The sequence below is a fragment of the Rousettus aegyptiacus genome, unplaced genomic scaffold (assembly GCF_014176215.1).
Source record: "Rousettus aegyptiacus isolate mRouAeg1 unplaced genomic scaffold, mRouAeg1.p scaffold_m13_p_8, whole genome shotgun sequence".
NCBI classification, from domain to species: domain Eukaryota; kingdom Metazoa; phylum Chordata; class Mammalia; order Chiroptera; family Pteropodidae; genus Rousettus; species Rousettus aegyptiacus.
This window is the reverse complement of record NW_023416311.1, coordinates 17,873,553-17,896,718: the sequence shown is the minus strand read 5'-3', so window position 1 is coordinate 17,896,718 and position 23,166 is coordinate 17,873,553. Positions and strand designations below refer to the sequence as shown.

Sequence of the window (23,166 nt, the reverse complement as noted above, 5' to 3'; positions counted from 1 at the left end):
CAGGCTGTAATTATCTGTGACCTCTCCCTCCAACAGCCAACCTGACCTGACATCTTCCACTGGATGATGTCCAGCAACTCAAATTGAAGTCCACAGTCTGATTCTCTTTCTCCCAAACCTTTTTCTTCCTCTGTAGAGCCTGGAAGTCCTGTAAACTCTACCGCTAAGGAGTAGCGCGGTCCAGAATGCTTGCTTTTTTCATCTCCAGCGCTAAAACCGGCCCTTGTCCCTATCATCTCTCTCCTGAACTTCCACACTGCCTCTTAACTGTTTCCCCCTGTGTGGCTTTTTGGCCTCTTCAGTTAATTTTCAAAGCAACCAGCGTCATCTTTGTAAAACATAGATCATGTCATCCCTGCTTAAAATCTAGTTCAATCCAATTTGAAAAGGGGAAAAAAAAAGACAGGAATGGACATGTCACTAATGTCACAGATAGCAAACGTGCACATGAAAAGATGTTCAACATCATCAGCCATTAGGGAAATGCAAATTAAAACCACAGAGAGAGATCACTACACGCCTACCAGGATGGCTAAAATAAAGAGTGATAATACCAAGTGCTAGTGAGCATATAGTTTTCTCATGTATTCCTGATGGGAATGTAATATGGTATAATCACTCTGGAAAAGAGTATGACAGTTTCTAACAAAACTAAGTATGACCTTGAACACACCCAGTTTTTCTCCACCTCAGGTCTCAGCTCAGAGGTCTTCCCTGACTAACCTGTTGAAACTAGCCATCCCCAATCATCTCTCCACCATTAGATTACATTAGAGACTTCTCATCACCTGAAATTGTTTTTTGATTAACTTGTTTATTACCTGTCCCTCTTTACCCTTCTGTGGTCCCAAAACTTGAATCAAAGCTCTATGAGATCAAGAGTCTTGTCTTTCTTGTTCCCCAGCACCTAGCACAGTCCCTGAAACATAGTAAATAAACAGTTGGTGAATGAATGCACTGCAACCAGGGGAGTTTTAGAAAGAGCAAATCTGGCCAGGTCAATGCTGGCTTATAAATCCCCAGTAACTCACTGCCCTGGGTAGCTTCTTATCCTCAGGACTCCCCTTATATGTGGCAGGATTTCTTGGAAAGGGGGTGAAACGATGAATATGAATAAGGCTCCAGTCAAGCACCAGGCTTGGGTTTTATCCTGAGGCACTGGGAACCATTGAAGGTTGTGGAACAGCAGAAGCACATGACTAATGTATCGAGGGTGCTCTCTCTTTGTGGAGTGTAGTTGGGGAGCAAAAGAGGTAAAAGACAGAAAGCCCATGAAAGAAGCTGTTGAAATGGTTCTGGTTGGGAAGGGAAGAGTGCAAAAAGAGGGAAAAGTTGATTCTAGAAATGTGTAAGCTAGAAAATGGACTAGCCTTGGTAGCAGTGCATGGGGGAAGAGAAAAAGTTTTCTTTCACTCTTCCTAACTTCCTTCCTTCCTTCCTTCCTTCCTTCCTTCCTTCCTTCCTTCCTTCCTTCCTTCCTTTATCAAGCATCTACTAGATGTCAGTGAATAAGAGTAAAGATCCCCGTTGTCCCAGAGGTAACATTCAGGGGCAGGAAGCAGATGAGAAGACTAACAAGCATACTTTAGGATTGAGGCAAATGCTGGGAAGGAAATAAACAGGGGCAAGGAAGGCCTCTCTGAGGAAGTAACACTTGAACTAAGACCTGAGTATGATGAAAAGGAGCTGTGCAAAGGTGGGGAGTGAGGGGCAGGGTGGTGGAGGGTTGATGTGGAGAGTATAGGTGGGGCAGGCTCAACCAGGCCTTTGGAGGGCATAGTTTGGAGTGTTTCTTTTAGGTAGATGAAAAGCTACTGAAATAGCTTAAGCAGGGAACTGATACACTCTTATGAGGCTAATGATGGGGTTAGAGATTTTGTTGAATGAAAGGCAAAAAAAAAAAAAAAAAGTCCTGCCATCTCATCCTCTCCATTCCCCAATGCCCCACTCTTCCCCCTGCCAGCCACCCCAGCCTGACCAAAGGGAAGTGGGGGCCCTGCCAGCTGGAGGGTGGTCCCTTGGGGTTTGCCTGAGGTAAACAGGAAGCCACAGCTCAGTGACATGGCCCTGGGAACAGCCAACTGAGAAAGCAGGTCTCCTGGGTTCCTGGACCCTTTCCCTGAGTACAGCAGTGAAAGACACAGATACAAGGAGAGGAGGGAGGGAGAGAGTGAGAGGGGAGAGGGAGTGAGAGGGAGAAAGGGAGGCAGGGGGAGAGAGAGAGCACAGAAGAGGAAAGAAAAAAGAGGAGGAGCAGGAAGAAGAGGGAGAGGGAGGGAGAGAGAGAGGGGAGCAGAACAGATTTAAGAATCAAGACTCCTGGACTCTAGTACTCATTGTACCATCTGCTCAGTGTGTGATCTCAGGCAACACCCTGCTCTTCCCTGGGCCTCAATTTTCCCATTTCTAAATGGGTTCCTTCCATAAGGAAGCAATGTCTTCCTGGAGAAGAACTGGGAGAGAAAGGGGGATTAATCGTCAGTCATTTCTCAGAACCGCTGCAAAGGAGTTACAGTGGCAGTCTGGCTTGAGCTCCTAGCCATTAATTGATGCTGTCTCTCATTAATTAAGGGCCTACTATGTGCTGGGTGCTGGGCTAAAAATGCTGAACTTAGGTTGTCCTGTTTAATCTTCACAAACAATATTTTGATAGTACTATCATTATTCTCAGTTTTCAGAAAAAGAAACTAAGGCTTAGAATGATGAAGAAATTTGGCCAAGTGGCAGAGGTGGAGGATTCAAACTCAGATCTGACAGATCCCAGAGTGTGTAATGGGCTGCTTATACGGAAGTGGAAGGTGGTCCCCAGAAATGTTGGTTGAATGAATGAATGGAGTGTGTATGTGAAGGGAAACGGAATTAGAGCCTGAGGTTGAAGTAGGGAGTGGAAAGAGAGAGCCCCTTAAACTAGATCCACTCATTCAGTATTTATTGGGCGTCTACAATGTGCCAAGCAGTGTTCCAGGGCACCATGCTTACAGTGGTGAACAAGACAGTCTCTGCTGCAAGGAGCTTACTCTAGTGGGGGGAACAGAAAGTGAGCAAGCAAACACAAATAAGGTCATTTCAGGGGCAGTAAGTGCTGGGATGAAAATAAAATAGTGTAGCAGGAAGGAGGGGAGTTTTGTGGGTCTGAAGGGGTGTATGGAGAAGGGGGCCTGAGACATGACCACCCCTTCCTCCCTGGGGGGACTGCCTGCCCGCCCCCGCAGACACCCATGGTTCAGTGCCCACCAAGTCCCTGCCTGCCCCAGCATCCCCTGCGCGGCCAAGCTGGTGCCTCGGGGAGTCTGGCCACCATGCCACCTCCTCTCCGCCTCTTCTTCCTCCTCTTCCTTATTCCTGTGGGAGTCAGGCTCCAGAAACCACAGCTGGTGAAGGCTAAAGGTATGTCCGAAGGGCACAAATAGAAGGAGTCCGGGCTGGAAACCTGGGTTCTGGCACCTTTGCCCAAGTAACTTACCCTTTCTGGGCCTCCATTTTCTTAATTGTAAAATTCGGGGAGAAGTTGGAAGGATCCTGAGGGCTCATCCACTCCCAATCGGTGGGATCTGAGGTCATTGGGTTTATAACCTAGTGTGAGGAGTGAAGGGAGCCAGAGGCTCCTCTCTCTCCTTCTCTCTCTCTCCACAGAGGGAAGCAGTGCTGTGCTACCTTGCCTCAAGGGTTCCTCGGATGGTCCCCCCCATCAGCTGGCCTGGAATGGCCAGTGCCAGCCAGAATCCTTGTTTCAGATGAGTGCAAGGCTGCCAGGCCTGGGCATCCAGGTGGGGCCCCTGGGCATCCTGCTGTTCATCTCCAACGTCTCTGACCAGATGGGGGGCTTCTACCTGTGTCAACAGGGATCCCCTTCTGAGCAGGCCTGGCAGCCTGGCTGGACAGTCAGCGTGATGGGCAGCGGTGAGGTCCAGGGCAGGGCAGGGAGGGCTGGATGAGGAGAGGGAGGCCCGCCATGGATTAAGGTCTGGCCAATAAAATGGATCTGGAGGGAGGGGCTGGAGGAGCCGAGGAGTAGCAGGGAGCCAGTCACAGGTGGCTCCTAAAATTTCCTGTGGCTTTGTGACTTCAACACCAAATTGCTCCATATCTTTCTCAGTCTTAGTCTCGCCTATATCTGAGACCGTTTCTACTTATCTCCGTCTTTCTGAGGTCTCTATACCACTCTGCCTCTTCTGGATGTCTCTGTATCTGGTTCCGGGTCTTTCCCCAGGGGAGCTGTTCCGGTGGAACGCTTCAGACTCAGGCTGTGACCTGGGGAATAGTTCCTCAGAGGACCCCAAGTATTCTTCTGGTCACACCACAAGCTCTCAGCTGTATGTGTGGACCAAAGACCACCCCGAGATCTGGGAGACAGACCGTACATGTGCCCTACCTAAGGGCAGTTCTAACGAGAGCCTCAACCAAGGTAAGTGCTGGAGAAATGCCAGGAAGTGGGGGGTCCTGGGAGGGGATGGTGATTGGGAACTGAAGGGTTTGTTGGGGAGGAGACCCCTGGGCCTACTTTCCTAACCTTGGCTCTCCCTGCACCAGACCTGACTGTGATCCCTGGCTCCTCACTCTGTCTATTCTGTGGGGTGCCCTCTGCCTCCGTGTTCAGAGGCCCCATCTCCTGGATCCACGTGCACCCCAAGAAGCCTAACATCTCATTGCTGAGCCTAAACCTGAGTGAGGATGCCACAGTCAGAGAGATGTGGGTCCTGGGCACACTCAAAGGAGGGGCTGTTTTGTGGCTGCGCCAGGTCAAAGCTCAAGATGCTGGCACATATCATTGTTACCATGGCAATACGACCATCGAGATGCAGTTGAAGGTCACTGCCCAGTCAGGTAGGGTTTCTCCCAATTGTGGGACACGTGTGTGAAGCTGTTGGAAAGAACTAGAAGCCATTCAACCTTGGCTCCCCCTCTCTAGTACCAAACTCAGCTTGAATCCCAACCACTACACTCAACACTGATTCCACTTCTTTCCTCCTTGCTTCTAAGACGTGGCTTTTCTGGATCTGCTCCTACCAATGGTTGCTCCTTCCCATCAGCTTTGGTAGAGTCTACCTCTCTCTCCCACTCTTTACCATTGGAGCGCTAAGCTCTCCTCCTATCCCTGTCTACACTCTCTTGTCCTTGTCTACGCCCTTTTCCCATTTGACCTCCTCTACTCCCTTGGCTCCTTGGGCCACCATGCCTTGGTGACTGAATTCGAGGTTCCATACTCCCACACTTAGAATTGCCATTTGATGTTCCATGGACGTTGCAAGCTCAATATATACAAAATCAAACTCAACATCTTCCCCAAGCATAATCTTCTGGGTGGCCCTGTGTATGCAAAGGACTCTACTGCCTACATGTGCCCAAGCCAGGAATCTGGGCATCCTTTCTTACCCTCACCCTATCCGTCAAATTTGTCACAATGTTCTCCCCATTCTGTCTCCTTTCATACAATCCTACCATGCTACCCTAAGCACAATTCTCAAACTCAACATCAATTTTCACTTCAAACTTATCTCGGCACCTTGCTGCTTCTCACCTCTAATCTGTGAACTTGATTCTGCCCTTCACTTTGACCATGCCTGTCCTTACCTACAGCAGGAAGCTGATTGTCATGCTCCTCTTACTCCTAACATTGCCTCTGACTATACTCATGATTCATGGTTTGCTTAATAAATACTGTTCCAGGCCCTGTGCCAGGCTCTGGGGTACAGTTCCTGTCCTCAGAGGGAGGGAGAACCCTCCTCGTAGCTTGGGACTTTGAGGATCTGTGTCTTATCCCTGACTCCCAGATTTACGGCCATTTGAGTTCTCGAGGCTGAAAGTAAGATGCCAGCCCCATCTCATTGCTCCTTCCCCCTAGCAGTAAGGCATTGGCTGCTGGAGACTGGTGGCTGGAGAGTCCCCGTTACAACTTTAATTTATCTGATCTTCTGCATGGGTTCCCTGGCAGGCTTTCTTTATGTTCAAAGAGGTAAGTCTTGTCCCCCGTCTGGTCTGCCAAACCTTATTCCATCTCCCTCAAGAGAGCCCACACTGGCCAGTCTGACAATCATCGCTCTCTCCTCCCATACTTCCCTCACAGACTTCAGAATCCTGCCCCCAATTCCTCTAAACGCCCTCTGAACTATCTTAGCCCCTTGGAAGTTGAACACGCATCTCCTCCATTGACCCAAGTTACCTCCCCAGCACCCCCAGAATCTTCACCTGGCCAAGAAGTCCCTTCTCTGATCACTCCCCTTAACTCCCACCAGCCCTGATCCTGAGGAGGAAGAGAAAGCGAATGACTGACCCCGCCAGAAGGTAATGATTCGAGTGCCCCCTCAGTCCCACTCCTGTGCTTTCACTTAATGCTTTGCACTTACTGTTTCCTCTGCTCAGGGTCTTTTCCTCTGCCCAACCTTCAAAACCCAGCTCCAAAGCTACCTCTTCTGTGAAGATCTCCTTGGAGTGATCCCAGACCCCCCTCTTGTAGGCTGTCCCAGGACAGAGGAGCTAATTACAAGTGACCACATTTTAACTTCTGAGGGCCTGGCTTGTATCTTGAGTATGTGTCTCCGAGTTCCTTCAGGTCTTGCCTCACAGAGCAATTCCCCTTTTTCCGCCAGGTTCTTCAAAGTGACTCCTCCCCCGGGAAGCGGGCCCCGCAACCAGTACGGAAACGTGCTGTCTCTTTCCTCGCCCACCTCTGGCACCGGTAGGGGGCACCGCCAGGTCTCTGGCCCAGAGCTAGAGTCCCACCCATTTTTCCCATCCCTCCAGTCCCCCCGACTTCCAAGTCTTCCCGAGCTCTGAGCTCCGCCTTCAGAAAAGAACCGGTCCTGGGTTGTGGAGTCCCGCCCCTAGGACCAACGCCCGCCCCCAGGACTCGGGACGCGAAGTCCAGTTCCGAGAGCAGAACCTCCCCGGAGAACTTGTGGCCACATCCCTAGATTTAGATCCCGCCCCCTGGAGACCTGGAGTCCTCCCGGCGATCCTGAGCATCCTCTCCGGCGGCTCAGCCACGCGCACCCTTAGCCCTAACCTCCAGCCCCATCTTATCTCACTCGCCCCTCTACAACGCTCCTCTCGCCAGGACGCGCCTTAAGGTGGGCTGCAGGCCTGGGGGCTGCCGTCGCCTCCTACGGAAACCCGCGCAGCGACATCGAGGAGGCCGGAGCCAAGGGGTCCCAGAGACCGACCGGAGCGGGTGATGGGGGAGGGGTCGTCACTCATAGCGGGGATTGTTGGAGCGGCCTGTGCCAGGATTAGGGTAGTGGGGCCTGGAGAAGCGGGGCCGTGACTCGAGTCTCATCTCTATCCCCAAACCCTAGGTCTGGAAGAAGAAGGGGAAGGCTACGAGGAGCCAGACAGTGACGGGGGCTCCGAGTTCTACGAGAACGACTCCAATCTTGGGCAGGACCAGCTCTCCCAGGGTAAGACTGTTCCCCTTCATGAGGCCCCCACCTTCTCAGCGGGGTCTGTGGACCCTCCAGGAACACCCCTCCCTCTCTACCAGATGGCAGCGGCTATGAGAACCCTGATGATGGCGCCTTAGGTCCTTCTGAAGACTCCTTCTCCAACGGTAATTTGGGGTCCTTGTGGGGGCCTCAGAACTTGGGAGGACCCACAGGGCTGTGGAGCTCCTACAGGGCAGGAGTGGCCCCTGGATTTCTCTTTTTCTGCAGCATCTGATTCCTACGAGAATGGGGATGAAGAGTTGACCCAACCAGTCACCAGGACGAAAGGTGTGTGTGTGTGAGGATGGTCACATTCCTGAGAAGTGGTAGTGGTGGTAGTGGTGGTGGTGTATGTGATCTGGAAGAATAGTGACTTCCCTCTTCCTTCTCCAGACTTCCTAAGCCCCCATGGGATGACTTGGGACCCCAGCCGAGAGGCAGTCTCCCTTGGTAAGAAATGCTTGGGATCTGCCAGCTTTGTCCAGATTGAGTTGATTTGGCCTCAGCTCTAACTCCAGACAGAATGTTGACCTGGATTCCGACCCCAAACCCAAGCACAATCCTGACCTTAGATTTGACTCTTACCTCTAACCTCAATACCTACCCCAACCCTAATCCCGACCCCAGCATTTACCCATCCCTAACTGTGAACATCAGCCCTGGTCCCAATCCAATTCCAGCCTGGACTTTGACTTCCACATCACCCCAGCTGCAAAGCAGAACTCAGCTTTGACCCAAGCTCTCTCTACAACCTCCTTATGACCCTGACTTTGATTCCTTCCAATCTGTTCTTGACCCTTTCTCTAACCATGACCATAATCTAACCCATACTCGACCAAACCCTACAATTAATAAGGGTCCCGAAACTGATGCTAACCCTAATCACTGCTTCCTAGTACTGGGTCAAGCCTTCCAACTCACTCTCTCTGCCTCTCAGACTCCCTCCATATCCGGCTGCATTTCCCTTCCAAAAGCCCCGAGCATGATTCCCAGACCTCCAACTTTCCATCCTCTGCCCATGCAGGGTCCCAGTCTTATGAAGACATGAGAGGAATCCTGTATGCTGCTCCCCAGCTCCGCTCTCTTCGGGCCCAGCCTGGTCCCAGTCATGAGGAAGGTGGGGGTGCTTCTACTGCTGTCCCCTGTTGTCTGAAGTTAACCCCCTCCCACTCTACTTCCAGCTGTTTCACTCTTTCCTCATCACAACCAGATGCAGATTCTTATGAGAACATGGATAATCCCGATGGGGTAGAACCAGCATGGGGAGGACAGGGCCTCATGGAGACCTGGAGCACCCGGTGATTCCCTTCGGGTGAGCTGGGAACTGCTCTCTAAGGAAGGAGGAGGAGGGAGATGAGCAGGAATGGAAGTGGGGTTCTGGCTCTTGGGGCGGGGGCAAGGTTCCTAGACCCACCTCCATCACAGTTTTCTTCTACATAGCCTGGGCTTCCTTAGGCTCCTGAAATCCGCACTTGACTGAAATCTGGGGGCCCCATGCAGACGGTGTCAACCTCTGGAACGATGTCGCTCAGGATGTGTGTATTTGTGTGTGTGTTTGTGTACACAAGTAAAACTTCCAGTCCTCTTTGCACTACCCAAATAAACTCCATGAGCTCTTCCAATCTTGCGATGTAGTGCCCTTGTGTGGGAGAGGAAGGGAAAGTGAGGCTGGGTGTACTTCCATCCTCTCTCGAATCCGGGGAGAAGGGAGACTTGCATCTCAGGTACAACAGGGCCTTTTCCCTCCTGTGGCTTGGCCTACACCCATCTCCCCACTCGCCTGCCATTCCCACCACCCAGTTGTTCAGTCATTGTTCATTTAGCAGTTGTATGCTGGGTGCCCAGTGAAGAAGCAATCCAGGAATTGGCAGTCATCACTGACATTTGTTGAACATCTACTGTGTTCTAACATCAATTAACTCATTTGATCTTTACAATAACTTGACAAGGTTATTGAGCACTTATGTGCCAGGTTTGTATCAAAGTATTTTATGTACATTTTATGTATTTTACATTTATGTTATGTATATGTGTGTCATGTATATTAGCTCATTTTATCTTCACAACACCCCTATTTTATAGATGAGACCAAGGCACAGAAATTAAATAACCTGCTCAAGTCTTGCCTAGTTAATAAGTGCTGGGGTCCAGATTTGAATTCTGGCAGTCTAATTCTAGAGCCTATACTTAATCGTGACACTCTCCCTTCCTTGGTGCAATTCTGCAGATGGGAAACCAAGTGTCAGAGAAGCTAAGTAACATGTCTAAGGTCACATAACCAGCATTTCACAGAGCTGGATCTGAATTCAGAAGTCTGGTTGCAGTTCAAGGCCCTGTGCCTACTCACTTATCAACTGCCTACTTCTGATATAAACCATGAACATGAAGAGTTTATGAACTAAAAGTCTCCAGGCTCTGAAACAATTATGTAGCAAGCTCCACCATACCCAAATTCTTGTCTCAGGCAAAAAAAAAAAAAAAAAAAAAAATCAATCACTGTTATTCCTGATGTTTTCTGCCTAGTCTCCCCACCACCAGTCTCCCTAGCTCCAATGCTCTCCTGAAACACAGGACTGGCATTGAAACCCGGTCCCTCTTCTGCTTAAGAAGTGTCAGTGTCTCTGCAAGACTGACTAGATTTTTTCAGTATCTCTATTTTTATTTCTAAAATTCCTTTTCTTGATGTACCAGTTCTTTCTTCCTAATGTCCTATTTTTATTTTAGAGACGTTATCCTTTATCTCTGAACCTTTAAAACTTACTTTATTTGTTTTAACACTATTATTATGTGCCAGGCATTGTTCTAATAAGTGCTTTACAGGTAGCATCTCATTTTACCTTTCTAACAACCCTATGAGGAAGGTACACTAAAATTATTATCATCTTATAGTTAAGACTGACACAGGAATTAAATACTTCAGTTGCTAACTAACTGTAGGGAACATACTTATACTCAATGACCTTCAGTTTCCCCAACTGTAGCATTAGGGAAGGGACCTGGTATGGTTACTATATGTACAATGGGGTGAATTCCCCCATGGCATGTCGCCATGGAAGTTTTCTTTGACTTTGCTTTTTTCCTGCCTGCATGAGTCCCAGTGAATTGCCTGGGATCCATTGGCATCCCCTGGGGCCAGCTTACTTTGGCTTCTGCCACAGTTTTACAGGTTACACAGGTTTGACCATTTTATTCATGAGTTTCTCAGAGCAGATTTTTGTACCTGAGGTTTGGTCTGAATCCAAGTTCATACTTTGGTAGTCCTTGGGAGTCTCCCATCCAAGTACTAACCAGGCCCAACCCTGCCTAGCTTCCAAGATCTGATGAGATCCGGCCATTCTGGCCATTCAGGGTGGTATGGCCATAGACTGTCCTTGGGATTCTGATTTTCTGCTATGACTTTTCCCATCTACTGCCTGTCGAGTGCCTTGCTTCCATACTGTAGCCCAGGGCCTGTGGATGGATTTTTTCCTCTGTCTTCTGTATCCAGAAGAGACAGCTCTTTCTTAGCTCCTAGTTTTGTGCAGTGCACCCAGTTTCAGCTCACTGCTGTTCCCATGGCCTCCGCCTTGACCTCTGTCCCCATACAGGTGTTTAAACTCCAGTCCTAGGGATCTATCTTAGCATCCCCCCATGGCCTGCTTGACTACAGCCCCCTCCCACTGTTGTGGCTTTGATTTCCTTCTTTATTTTTTGCATGGGGAAGATTCTGTCTTGCTTTCGAGCTCGACTATCTTTAAAAAGAAAGAAAGCAAGAAAACAGTATTCCTTGTTATATTTTTGTGTAATGTGTTTGGAGTGTGGATGTGAGATATAAACTTCTAGCATTTCCTTGGGCTTCTATCTTGAACACAGTCCTCATGGTAAAAAATTAAAAATTAAAAAATTAAAATCCCAGGTCTAGCTTAGTATTCACACCCTTACCTTACCATAAAGCTAAAATAAGCTCTTCCTATTGCCATAATGCTTGGCATTTCCTATTACCTTTCATCCAGCCCACTTCATTTGTTTAGGTTTCCTGCCTGTTCCTTAAGCATATGACCATGTGACCCCTGGTGAGAACATCCTGCCTTGAGGATGAATCCATGTCTGGGTCTTTTCTGTGCCTCTGGTACCCAGCCAGAGCATGTCAAAGATCGGGAGCTCAGGAAATAAGTAGGGAAGGAAGAGTGAATGAATGAATGAATGTGGAAAGTCCTGAGATTCAGGTGTGCAGAGGATGGAGACACTCCTGAGGGCTCTGCCACCCCAGGGAAGTATCTGGGGAAGCTGAGGAACTGAGGTATGCCCACTGCAGCCCAGTGTTCTGGAATCAGACTGAGTTTGAATTCCCTTGCTAGCAGGTTGACTCAAGCTTTCTCTGCTGTAGTTTCCTGGTTTGTAAAATAAGGATAATAAAGCTACCCAAACTAATCTTAAATGGGATATAAAGCACATGACAGTGGCATAGTAAGCAGTCAAACATTAACTATTATTATTATTTGGTATTTATTAAGGGACTACTGTGTGCCAGGGACCAGAGGGTACCAAGACCATTCGCAGGTTTCTACGCAGGAGGAAGCCACACTCCAGAGCTTCTCAACTTCCCACCTTGGACGGGGAGGGAGAGAGACAAACCTCTCATGTCAGGAGGTAGTTTTGTGAATTGCAGCAAGGACTCCACCAAAGTTAGGAAGTTAGTCTCCTACAAGAATTGGGGGATGGGGAGCTATCTCCCTTGATGTTTGCATTTCAAAAAGGTGGCTCCCGGTCCTGGAGTTCCTGAGTTATGCTACTGGCTAGATGCTTATTTAGCCATTATAAAGATATGCATACATTTGAAAAGGCCTGAGAAATTCTGAAAGAAAAGGGAGGGTGGGGTAAAGTCACGTATCTTATTTTAAACAGGGAGAGTTAAAACTCTTATTTTTCATTTGTATGTTTTTCCAAGTATATTTGATGTTAGGGTGTTGTGTAGGTGTATGCTGTGTTGACATTTGTGAAAAGTGTCTTTCGAGACGTCTGGTATGAGGGAGGGTTTATTTGCTGTTGGAGGCAATTCGTAGATTTGAGTGGTGGTAAAGTGTTGGTACAGGTTGTGTACTGTGTGAATTCTGCACGTGAGGGGCGTCTGCGAGAGTGGTGGCGTGGCGTGAAATTAGCTCAGAACGCCGTTGGAGGAAACAATAATGGGGATATCCGTGACGTCTGAAGCCTAATTCGTCGGTTTTAAAAAACAATCCCCAGTTCGCCTTCCTCCTCCTTGTAGTCAGAGGGCTTGAAGACTACAATTCCCAGAATGCTCCACCTACCGGGAAAACGGATCTCTTTGGTGGGCGGGGCTGAGAGAAAGCTGGTCGAAGCGAGGCAGCCCGGCCAATGGGTGAGCCCAGCCGAATTAAAACCTACGCTGATTGCGCGGAGCCTCATTGGAATCTTTGGCGCCTTGGTCTCAGTGGTGGGTTTGTGATGGGCGGGTGAAAAGACCAGTGAAAACGTAGCGGGGCGGATTCAGAGCGTGTGGGCAGGTAGAAGTGTTGACTAGCAGGCGGTTCGCCCAATGAAGGGCGGAAGTCGCGGGAGGGGGCCGGGCGAGTCGACTAGAGGCGGGCGACTCTAGCGACCGGGTGTGTGCCATGGCGGAACCCGTGAGGAAACGGGGTCGGAGGGCCCGAGGTGGCGGTGTCGGGCGAGGGGCTCGGGGGACCCGGGGCGGGCGAGGCCGGCGTCCTCGCGCCCAGCGGTCTCCAGCCCGGAGTTCCCTGGACTCGGTAATTGTGGACTTGGTCAGCGACAGTGATGAGGATATTCTGGAGGTCGCAACGGCGCGCGGCGCTGTGGACCCGGTAGAAGTCCCGCTCCCGGAGACCCCCGTGCCACCCGCGCCCCAGGACGACAGCGACAGTGTCAGCGAAGGGGAGGACGCGCGGCCGGCTGGAGCCCCTCCTGTCCTGGTCAGGCGGCGGCGGCGGCTGCTGCTGGATCCGGGAGAGGCGCCGGTGGTTCCAGTGTACTCCGGGAAGGTGTAGCCTGGTTCCCGGGAGGGCTGGCGTGGAAGGGCTGGGTTTATGGATTGCTGAGGGTAGGGTTCTGGGGTTGGTCTTGGGGGTCTAAACGGAAGTAGGGGCTAGGGCCTTGGAGGCAGAGAGATGCAGGATTCCTGGGGTTTTTGTAGACTGGTGGAATGAGGGAGTTCGAAGTGTGTTGGGAGTTTGGGATTCTCGCAGGGGTCATAGAGAGGCTACGGGGCTGGCATCCCTGAGGGTTCAGAGAGGGGATGGAAGTATGGGACTGGAATTTGGGTCATGTTGGGTTTTGAGATTGAGGCTCATTGCTAAGGATCCAGGAAGCTAGGTAGGGTATTGGGGCTGGAGTTCATAGAAGTTCAGAAAGGACTGGGGTTCAGAAGGCTTGTATCCCCAGGTGGTAGGGTGAGCTAGGGGGCTGGGATTCTCTTAGATTCTAAGATAGCGGGATGGCTAGCAACCTAGTAAGAAAAGAACTAAACCTGCATGCCTTAGGGAAAGGGTGTGTAGGAGTGAGGGCACTACAGTTTTGGATCTTGGGGAAGCTGATCTCCTGAGTCCCTGGAGAAGGCTGTGGTGTCTACATCCTTAGGGAGAATTTGGGAGCTGGAGGAGGGCTAGGAGTGAGGGAAGAATCATCTTGTTTTCCTTTTTAGTGGAGGGAGGACTAGGGGCTGATGCACTGTTGTCTTTGCAGGTGAAGAGCAGCCTCCACCTCATCCCAGATCACCTGCCCCTCCTGAAACTCTTTCCTCCAGGGGCTGAGGAAGGTAAGGGAGAGCCTCCAGGAAGAGCTGCCCAACCCTAGCCTCTCTGAAGGAGTTTACATCCCTGTACTTAGTTGTTGCCTGAAGTTAAGGGAAAGGCATGACAGGTGACTCTTGAGTCTTAGCCAGAAAAAAGGTCCAGTCCTAAAAGGAGCCTATTTATTAATCAGAAGGCACAGGACGTTGGTCAGACCACCCTTCCCCCAACTTGAGTAGACATGGGTGTGCTAATATACAGATTTGAGGGTACCAGTCCTGGAGATTCTGATTCTGTAATCCTGGGGACAGTGGAGGAGGAGGTGTTGAGAATCTGTAACATCTTGTTACGTCTGCAACAAGTTCCTTGGGTACGCTCTGGAGCCAGCAGTGTGTTCTTTGAGTCTTATCAGGGCTGCCCAGCCTTTGTCCTCCCTCAGTGTTGTGATTTTTGCAACCCACCCAAGGGCAGTGACTAGGAATCAAGTCTAATAAGGAAGTGATCTAGTGGGGAAATGCAGACCTTGGACCAAGACTTCTGTACCATGAGGGACTATGGTAGGGTGACGAAGAGCTGATTTAAGGACCAGCTGGCCTCTGTGACCTTGGACAAGTTAATCTCTCGAAGCTTCAATTTTCTTATCAGGAAAATGGATATAATTGTGGACCTATGTCAAAGGATTTTAGTGAGAATTAATTAAAAGAGAATATAGCCTTCTCTTGGGCTACATGTATAGTTTAGGATAGTACCTGGCATGTGGAAGTACTATATAAAGTGTACCTCTGCCCCTGGCTCTCAAAATATGGGCCCAGAAGTGTTAGGCATTTGCTGGAAGCTTGTTGGAAATGCAGAAGCTCGGGCCACTGGCAGTTGCCGTATTTAGCCAGGACAAAGTTTCTCAACCTCAGCACTATTGACATTTGGACTGGATAATTCTTTGTTGTGGGCTGTTCTGTGCACTGTTTATCAGCATCCTGACCCCTATGCACTAGATGCCATTATCACAGCCCAAACCCTTCCCCCCCTTGTGACAACCAAAATATTCTCCAGATACTGCCACATGTCCCATAGGAGGCAAAATTGCCTCTGATTGAGAACCACTGATCCAGGATTTATTGTCATTGTTTTGTTTTCATAGTATTTATTTTTATGGTTAACAATGATCTTTTATTTGTGGCAAGTAAATAGAAAAGAGTGTCTATATTTTAGAATAATACCTAGTTTCTCATCATTTTACGATGTATACGAATATCGAATCATTATGTTGTACACCTGGAACTATTATATGTCAATTATACCTCAATAAAAAGGAAAAAAATACCTAGTTTCCTTTTATAAGGAATTTAAGTTAAAATAAATGACTTAAAGAAAGATGCTAAACAAATAATGCACAGATATAGTGAAATGTGATAACGACACTCATGGATGAAATTTGAGAAACATGGGTTCAGAAGGTCTGTACTACTTATCACTTTTCCTCATTCCTCCCTGTCCCAAAGCTCGACTCATGTAGTCTCTGTACCCACCAAATTGAGAACAGGAAGTAAATAGAGAAACATTTTTTTAAAAAAATTATACTTTGACAACATCTGTTTTAATGCTTAGTTTATAATATATGTAATAGTATGTACATGTATAATAGTATATAATATTACTAATAGTGTTATAGTATTAATGTAATAGTATTAAGTAAATAATTATTTTCTGAGTTGTATGTATATTTAATATATATTAAATACTTTAGTTTTTATTTATTTTATTTTTTAAATTTTTTAAGTGAAGCAACCCTTGGTTGACCTCACAGATTGCAAGGACCTTGTCAGCTTACAATCCCTTATTTATTTTTTTTATTTTTGAAGCCTACAGCACCTGGTCTTCCTAGGTGGTCTCTAATCCAAGTACTAACCAGGCCGGACCCTGCTTAGCTTCCAAGATCAGATGGGGCTGGGCTTGTTCAGGGTAGCATGGCCGTAGACTGGTCTTTTATATTCGTGGGGTACATGTGGACAAAAAAGTTAGAGTGGGCCACTTTCCAGTTGTCCACACTTGCCACACTGTCTCATGCCTTAGCACGAGGCTCAGATACTCCTTCTTCAATCTCTCAGATTCCAGCTCATGCTTTTCTCTGAGTTAGGCATTTCCTTTTTGACTCTTGCACCTTGAGCACTTTCCCAGTATTATGATGTGTGTCTGGGGTGCCCCATAGCAATCTCCTCCTTTCTGAGGACCTTCTGTAGCCTGTGACTTGTGTCTCCTTGGCCTCCTGCTGCCCTCTCTTGGTTAACCCTTTCCGCTTTCTTCTCCTCTGTCCCCAGAGGGGGATGTGACAGATTCTAGCAGTCCCCACACTGAGGAATTCCCATGTCCAGATTCTCCCTGGAAGAAGAAGCTGAGGAGTAAGGATGATGAAGAAGAAAAGAGAAAGCTGGTGTCTCTGTGAGTAAGGCTGGGGCACTGAAGCCCTAGGGGCAGAAAAGGAATTGGAAGAGTAGTCTGAGGCAGGCAGAACCCTTGAGTGGCTCGTGAAAGGGTAAGAAGGGGTGGAAGGAATCTTGAGGCTTAGGTGAGGAGTGAAGCTCTTGGGAGAAGAGGTGGCCCACATGAGAGGATGGCAGCGGACCCTTCAGGATGGGAGTGGAGTGAGATGGTAGTGATATAGGGCGATGTAGTAATGTGGCTCTGGAGACTGCCTTTGTGGTTCACATCTGGCCAACTGCCTCTTAACTGTCATCTAAGTGCTTCACTTTCCTCTTCTGTGAAATGGGGATGATAGTGGTACCTGTGTCAGAATTTTTGAATAGATCGAGTTAACACCTGATATGTGGTAAATGCTTGGTGTCTGTTAGATGTTGGCAGACACTCACCTAGGAAGTGACTTACTTTAAAAGTTAAGCATTTTCCTCCTTTTGTTTTCCAGTAAGGTAGATGTTAGTGGAAAGTGTTCCTTCTTGATTCTCCAACTTCCCCTCTGTTCCCAGGGGTCCATAGCTCATGAGGAGGGGTGTGGGCTGGATTGTCTCCTCTTCCTCCATCTTGCCCCTTTCTTCTTTCTGCAGGGATCAGGACACCTCTCCTTTGCCCCCACCTCTGCCAAGGACCAAAAGCAGAAAACATACTCGGGCACTCCAGAAGTTAAGGTGCCAAGGGCAGAAGGCTCTGGCTGGGGTGGAGAGGGGCAGTATGGAGAGTGGCCCACCCCAGCTGACCCAAAGTCCTTTCTGCACCCCAGGGAGGTGAACAAGCGCCTCCAGGATCTCCGTTCCTGCCTGAGTCCCAAGCAGCGCCAGGGCCAGGACCACCTGAGCCAAGACGATGAGGTGGTCCTTGTGGAGGGGCCCATTCTCCCAGAAAGCACCCGACTCTTACCGCTCAAAATCCGGTGCCGTGCTGACCTGGTCAGATTGCCCATCAGAATGGTAAGTGCCTGAAGGGCCTGTGGGAGAAGGGTCCCAGAAGATACCTGTGGAGAGACTGATGTCTGGGAGAAGGGACTCTGTCCTCTGCAGTTAAATGCTCTATCCCTGAGCTATATCCCCATGACCTGACTCTGTCTACTGTTGCCCATCCTGCCCTCTGGATCTGCCCAGCACCCATTCAGGCCTCCATGCCTTTGCACTCCCTGTTCCCATTGTCCAGATTATCTTTTTCTCACTCTCTCCTCACTTTCTGGCAAATTTTTCACCATTCTTTCAGGCTCCACTTAAGCATCCTAAGAAACTTTGCTTGCTGGCCCCCTCCCCAGGGTGCTGCCCCCTCCCTCTTTCCTTCCCTCCGATCCTGTGCTTCCCTCTTATTTAATGCTCTTAATATTCGTAATACTCTTACTGCATTCGACACATATATGTCACTCAGTCATTCTGCACTCCCCCAGCTTCCTGGCGAAGATTCCTATTTTCGTAGGATGACTCATTTCAAAAACAAGAACGATAACAGAAATGACCATTTAGTGAGCCATACCATGCATCGAACAGGTAGCTAAGCCAGAGGTTGCATGCTGGCAACCCATGGACCTATCCATAGTGTACCTTCTTTTTTGGCCCTGTAGAGTGCTTTTAAAACCTGAGTTCATTGTCAACCTTTGCCTTGGATGATTTCATACAAAGGTCCAAATGTCTGACTTCTCTTAAATGGGAAGCTGTAGTCACGGTGGCTGTATTCTCACCTGGTACCAGTCAGCTGGTGCTCTGGAACAGCTTGCCTGTTTAGATGGGGCATGTGAGGTCCGCTTTGCTGCAGTCCCCACCACTCCTTTTTTTCCCTTCTATTCCACGGTTGCTTCATTTCTTTGTGTTGCTTATCTGAACCCTTTATCAACACGATTTTATTCTATACTTTGTTAGGTAAATATGATGAAACTTACAGCTGAGTAGCTCAGTGAGTAGCAAAGGCCAGAAGCTTGTGTTGGGGTGGAAGGGAGGTTGGGTGGGATGGAGCACATCAAGGCAGGAGGACCTACTTTGCTTCTTGTCTTCCTCCCCAGTCGGAACCCCTACAGAGTGTGGTGGACCACATGGCTGCTCATCTCGGGGTGTCCCCAAGCAGGATCCTCTTGCTCTTTGGAGAGACAGAGCTGTCCCCTACCGCCACTCCCAGAACCTTAAAGCTTGGAGTGGCTGACATCATTGGTGAGAGGAAGGCAGGGAGGTGGATCCTTGAGGAGACTTTTGCCACAGGGAGGGGATAAGGGGAAAGGCCTATATAGGACCCTGCTTCCAGCCCCTGCTTAGGCCTGGATTCCTGATCCTGCCTCCTACAGACTGTGTGGTGCTAGCAAGTTCTCCAGAGGCCACAGAGACATCCCATCTGCTCCAGCTGCGGGTACAGGGCAAGGAGAAACACCAGACGCTGGAAGTCTCACTGTCTCGAGTGAGTAGAAGAGATGGCTCTCCATGCATCTCACCCTTTCTTCTGCTGTCTTTCTTGTCATTTAATTGAAGATGGATTCCTCCTAGCCCTGATTCTTTGGAGACACTGCCTTCCCTAGTCTTGGGTTCCTGCCAGTCCCAGATAGTGGAAAAAACCCATTCAGTGTTCCCCTATTCTGGGAACTTCTGCTCTAGTCTCCTAACTCCTTCCGGTTAAAATGGAAAGGCCCCCTTGGCCAGTAACCACTGAAACCCACCAAAATAACAATTAAAGCCACGCTTGTAAGTGGCAGTCCCTGTTCTAAGGATAATTACTTCACATTTCGGGTATTATTGAATTTCACAACAATCTGAAATGGGAAAGCACTATTGTTACTCTCATTTAACAGATAAGGAAACCGAGGTCTAGAGGTGGGATAACTTCATCTCGTAGTGTCCTAGGGCTGCTGTAATGAAGTAACACAAACTGGGTGGCTCAAACCCACAGAAATGTATTCATTCTCTCACAGTCCTGGAGGTTAGAAGTCTGCAATCAGGGCGTCAGCAGGGTCGTGCTCCCTCTCAGACTCTGGATAGAATTATTCCTTCCTTCTAGCTTCTCATGGTGATGGCCATCAAGCCTTGGCTTGTAGCTGCATTACTCCAACCTCTGCCTCTTTTGTCACATGGCTTTCTCCCTCTGTGTCTCCATTTTCTCTTATGAGGACACCAGTCATTAATGCCACCCTAATCCACTATGACCTTGTATTAACTAATTACATTTGCAAAGCCCTACTTCCACATAAGGTCACATTCACATTTACTGGGGGTTAGGACCACAAGATACCTTTTTTTTGGGGGGGGGGATATTGTTCAACCCATAATACTTGCCTAAGGTCACACATCCAGTTAAGTGGCTGAGCCTGGTCTCTACTTGGGTCATTCTCATTCTAGAGTCTGGGCTCTCCTCATCATTGCAATATATGCCTCCATTGGTAGGTGAGGGGCCTGGGTCTTGGAGAACTTGCCTGACCCAGAGCCTCTGTCCTAAGCCTTGGGCTCTGTGGCCTGGTTCCCTAGAGAGAAACCCACTGTGCTTGCTTCTTTGTCTACTTGCCCACACCTCCATGGGCACTGCCTTTACTTGTCCCCTTGTCTTCCTTCCCAGGTCCTTTGTCTGTCCCTACGAATCCTCACTAGTCTCTCTTCAAATTCTTATATCCATTTTTTCTTGTCTATACAGGATTCTCCTCTCAAGACCCTCATGTCCCGCTACGAGGAGGCTATGGGACTCTCGGGCCGCAATCTTTCCTTCTTCTTTGATGGGACAAAGCTTTCAGGCAAGGAGCTACCTGCTGATCTGGGCATGGAATCTGGAGACCTCATTGAAGTCTGGGGTTGAAAACTTACTGCCTGTTGGAGGTCCAGCCTGGACTTGGGGAGAATGACTGCCCCCTTTTGGCCCCATAAGGGCTAGCTGAAACTGAGATAGAACTTATTTTTAAGCCGAAGCAAAAATTAAGGTATGATATTTGGCCTCCTCTCCTGTTGACCCTGGTTTCAAGTCATTTTTTCCTGGTTAGTTTTATGGTCGCCATTGCTGCCCTGGGTAGACTGTGGCTCCATTCATGTGATGTGCTAAGTTTTGCAATCTCCTGGGATACCTCTCACCCATACCCTTTCATTTCCACCATCACCCTTTTGTTCACCAAAATGTCTGTTTTACGACACCACTTAAATTTAAACAGGGAGTTGAAACAGGGTTGAGTATGGGATTCCAGGCCTGGGATTTATGCCACATCTAGGACCAGCAGTGGCCTTCATGTCGTTTGGGGATAGGTGGTGTAGTTTGCTTGAGGCACATACACAGATGTGGTTCCTTGGCTTGCAGGAAAATAAATGATCAAGCTCACACATACATGAGCTTAAACACAGACAGACAGTGGGTTACTTTTTTGAAAGATATAGTGGGTTCTCAACCTTGGATGTCTAACTCACCTCAGGATTGTTTATAGCCCCCTTCCTGATACACACACATTCTTTGAGGCATAATCGAGAACATCGAGCCTTTTTGTTTGGATCTAAGATTAGTCAATAAAAGGCTTCTCTGGTTTTTATGGCTTTCCCCCCTTTCTTCATGCCATCGTCTCCCATAAGCGTCCATTCTAGGGTGCTAATTGCATGTCTTTGAATATGAATGCATCCTTGTAAAATGAAGCATTGTATGTATGAATATCCTTTTTAAATATGTGATGTTATGCTATAGATATTGTGCTGCTGCTTTTTTCACTCAATATGTGTTGCTTGTTTTATATCTGCTTTGTTGCTTTGAACTGCTCTGGGATGTCAGCTGCATGTTACTTATGCATTTGCTAAGTGGTGGACCCCTAGGTGTCTCCAGCCCCTTGGCATGTAGACAAAGCCACAGTGAACATCCTGTTATGTGTCCCCTTCCATGATCGTGTGTGAAGTTCTCTGGCATAGATGTCCAGGATGAGATTACAGGTTAGACTGTTTAATTTCTCTGTGGTTCTACCAAATTTTTCTTTAGATGGCTACTGATCCTTTTACTGGAAGCTTCCCATTGCTCTTCATCCTCACCATTTTTATTGCCCAATTTCTAATTTTTGCCAGTCTGATGGGCATAAAGTGGCACTGTGTTTCAATGTACATTCATCCGATCACTAGGAATTTGGGGAATTTTTTCACATACCTGTCAGGCTTTCTGGTTTTTCTTTCTGTGAACTGCTCATTTATCTTTGCTCATTTTTTTTATGGGAGCTCCCTGTCTCTATTTATTCTCCAGAATTACTCATATATTCCTGGGCAGTTACAAAAAGCTCAGAATGGCACTTGAGTTTGTTTATCCAGGGTTGTCCTTTACTGAACAGAATTTTTTTTTTTTTTTACATGTTAAAATTTTTATTTTGGTCATTTGAGGGAACCGGGCATATGTAAGTCAAACAATACAAATTTATATGGGTTAAAGAAATGAACAGAAAATTTTAATTATAATGTAAGTGTATATTAACTATTTTGTCATATCATATGTTCTTTTTTGATTTCTTATTTAAAAATGTTTAAGATATTTTATATTTTCTTTTGTTAGCTTATTCGCTTTTCCTTTCACATGTAGGCCACTGAATAGGGCTGAAGTCCAGCTAGTGCATGCTGGTACCTGCGATGGCTGGCCTCTGCTCTGGATGGTCAGACATTTGTTCTCGCTGGCTGATGGTAGGCTGTACTGGCTACTAAATATTCACTATTACTTTCAAACCATTTGAAATTCACATTCATATATGAAATCCAAGTTTTATTTTCACCATATAATGAACTAGTTTTCTCATTGCTGTCTACTAACAGAACCATTAATTTCCCATTACGTGTGGTGTAATTTTGGCAAAAGTGTATCATATACATAAACTTTTTTTGTTGGAATGTGGCATTCCTTTGAACTTAATGTGGGAAAAACAACAGAAAGAAACCTTTATAACATTTAAATAATACATGATATGGTATAGCTCTCATTTTTTTCAATCTTTTATGTCTATTAATAAGGTTGAACACATTAAAATTTTATATTCAGTATCAACAGAGTAAATGAGACTACATTTGGCTCGTGCGTACTTGAAGATTTTTGTCTTTGTGGCCCTCACAGGACTCCTACTACAGCTGCTGTAACTGAGACCATTAGTTGTCTCCTCACATCCATTCTTCCTCCTTCCAGGGTAACAAAACCCCTGTTTCTTAGCAAAGCACAGAGACTTCAGTATAAAGACTACTTCCTAGCCAGGTGTGGCCAAGTGCCGGTCCAGGCTCGTGGGGTGTATGGGGAGGAGGGGTACAACTTCCAGGATGTGACCGTAAGTGCCCCTTTCCTTTGCTTTCTTCCTGCTGTTGATTGCACATGAAGTGACCTTGGGGATGGAAGCCATGCAAAGGACAGGGAGAGAGAGTCTGAGCATTAGCCTCCATGTGGCCTCTTAACAGTCCGGTGCCGCTGACCTCTGGGCTTTCATAGAAAAGGGGAACTTCTGTCTCGTTTTAAATCACTGCTATTTGAGGATTTCTGTCCCTTGTAACCAAACCCAGTTCTAGCCCCAGGATGTTGATATTGCAAGCACTATTGTAGTGATCCTCATTGGGAGCCCATCTCAA

The 23,166-nt window shown here is 47.8% G+C and overlaps 2 protein-coding genes and 1 pseudogene across 6 annotated transcripts; 2 read left to right on the top strand and 1 right to left on the bottom strand.

The window, feature by feature from the left end:
* The first annotated feature begins 3,247 nt into the window (after positions 1–3,247).
* On the top strand, positions 3,248–16,496 carry CD19 (CD19 molecule). 5 transcript variants are annotated; one of them, XR_001598124.2, is made up of 16 exons: positions 3,248–3,387; positions 3,634–3,900; positions 4,211–4,405; positions 4,531–4,824; positions 5,843–5,953; positions 6,234–6,282; positions 6,588–6,676; positions 7,055–7,168; positions 7,293–7,394; positions 7,478–7,543; positions 7,647–7,706; positions 7,812–7,868; positions 8,443–8,535; positions 8,629–8,730; positions 14,118–14,190; positions 16,480–16,496. XR_001598124.2 is itself a non-coding variant. In XM_016154973.2 (15 exons), the coding sequence occupies exons 1-14, from the start codon at positions 3,300–3,302 to the stop codon at positions 8,718–8,720; spliced, it is 1,677 nt and encodes a 558-aa protein (XP_016010459.2). In that variant the 5' UTR covers positions 3,248–3,299; the 3' UTR covers positions 8,721–8,730; positions 8,844–9,040. The 5 variants fall into 5 exon arrangements, 4 of the variants coding, with proteins under 4 accessions (XP_016010459.2, XP_016010458.2, XP_016010461.2 ...); XM_016154973.2 differs by lacking the exons at positions 14,118–14,190; positions 16,480–16,496 and adding an exon at positions 8,844–9,040; XM_016154972.2 differs by lacking the exons at positions 14,118–14,190; positions 16,480–16,496 and adding an exon at positions 8,859–9,040 and having other exon boundaries at positions 3,250–3,387.
* On the top strand, positions 13,012–22,640 carry LOC107515808 (nuclear factor of activated T cells 2 interacting protein). Its single transcript, XM_016154979.2, has 8 exons — positions 13,012–13,417; positions 14,118–14,190; positions 16,480–16,600; positions 17,221–17,301; positions 17,394–17,580; positions 18,645–18,789; positions 18,921–19,030; positions 20,252–22,640. The coding sequence occupies exons 1-8, from the start codon at positions 13,031–13,033 to the stop codon at positions 20,408–20,410; spliced, it is 1,263 nt and encodes a 420-aa protein (XP_016010465.2). The 5' UTR covers positions 13,012–13,030; the 3' UTR covers positions 20,411–22,640.
* On the bottom strand, positions 16,022–16,140 carry LOC118607416 (annotated as a pseudogene).
* Positions 22,641–23,166: the final 526 nt, after the last annotated feature.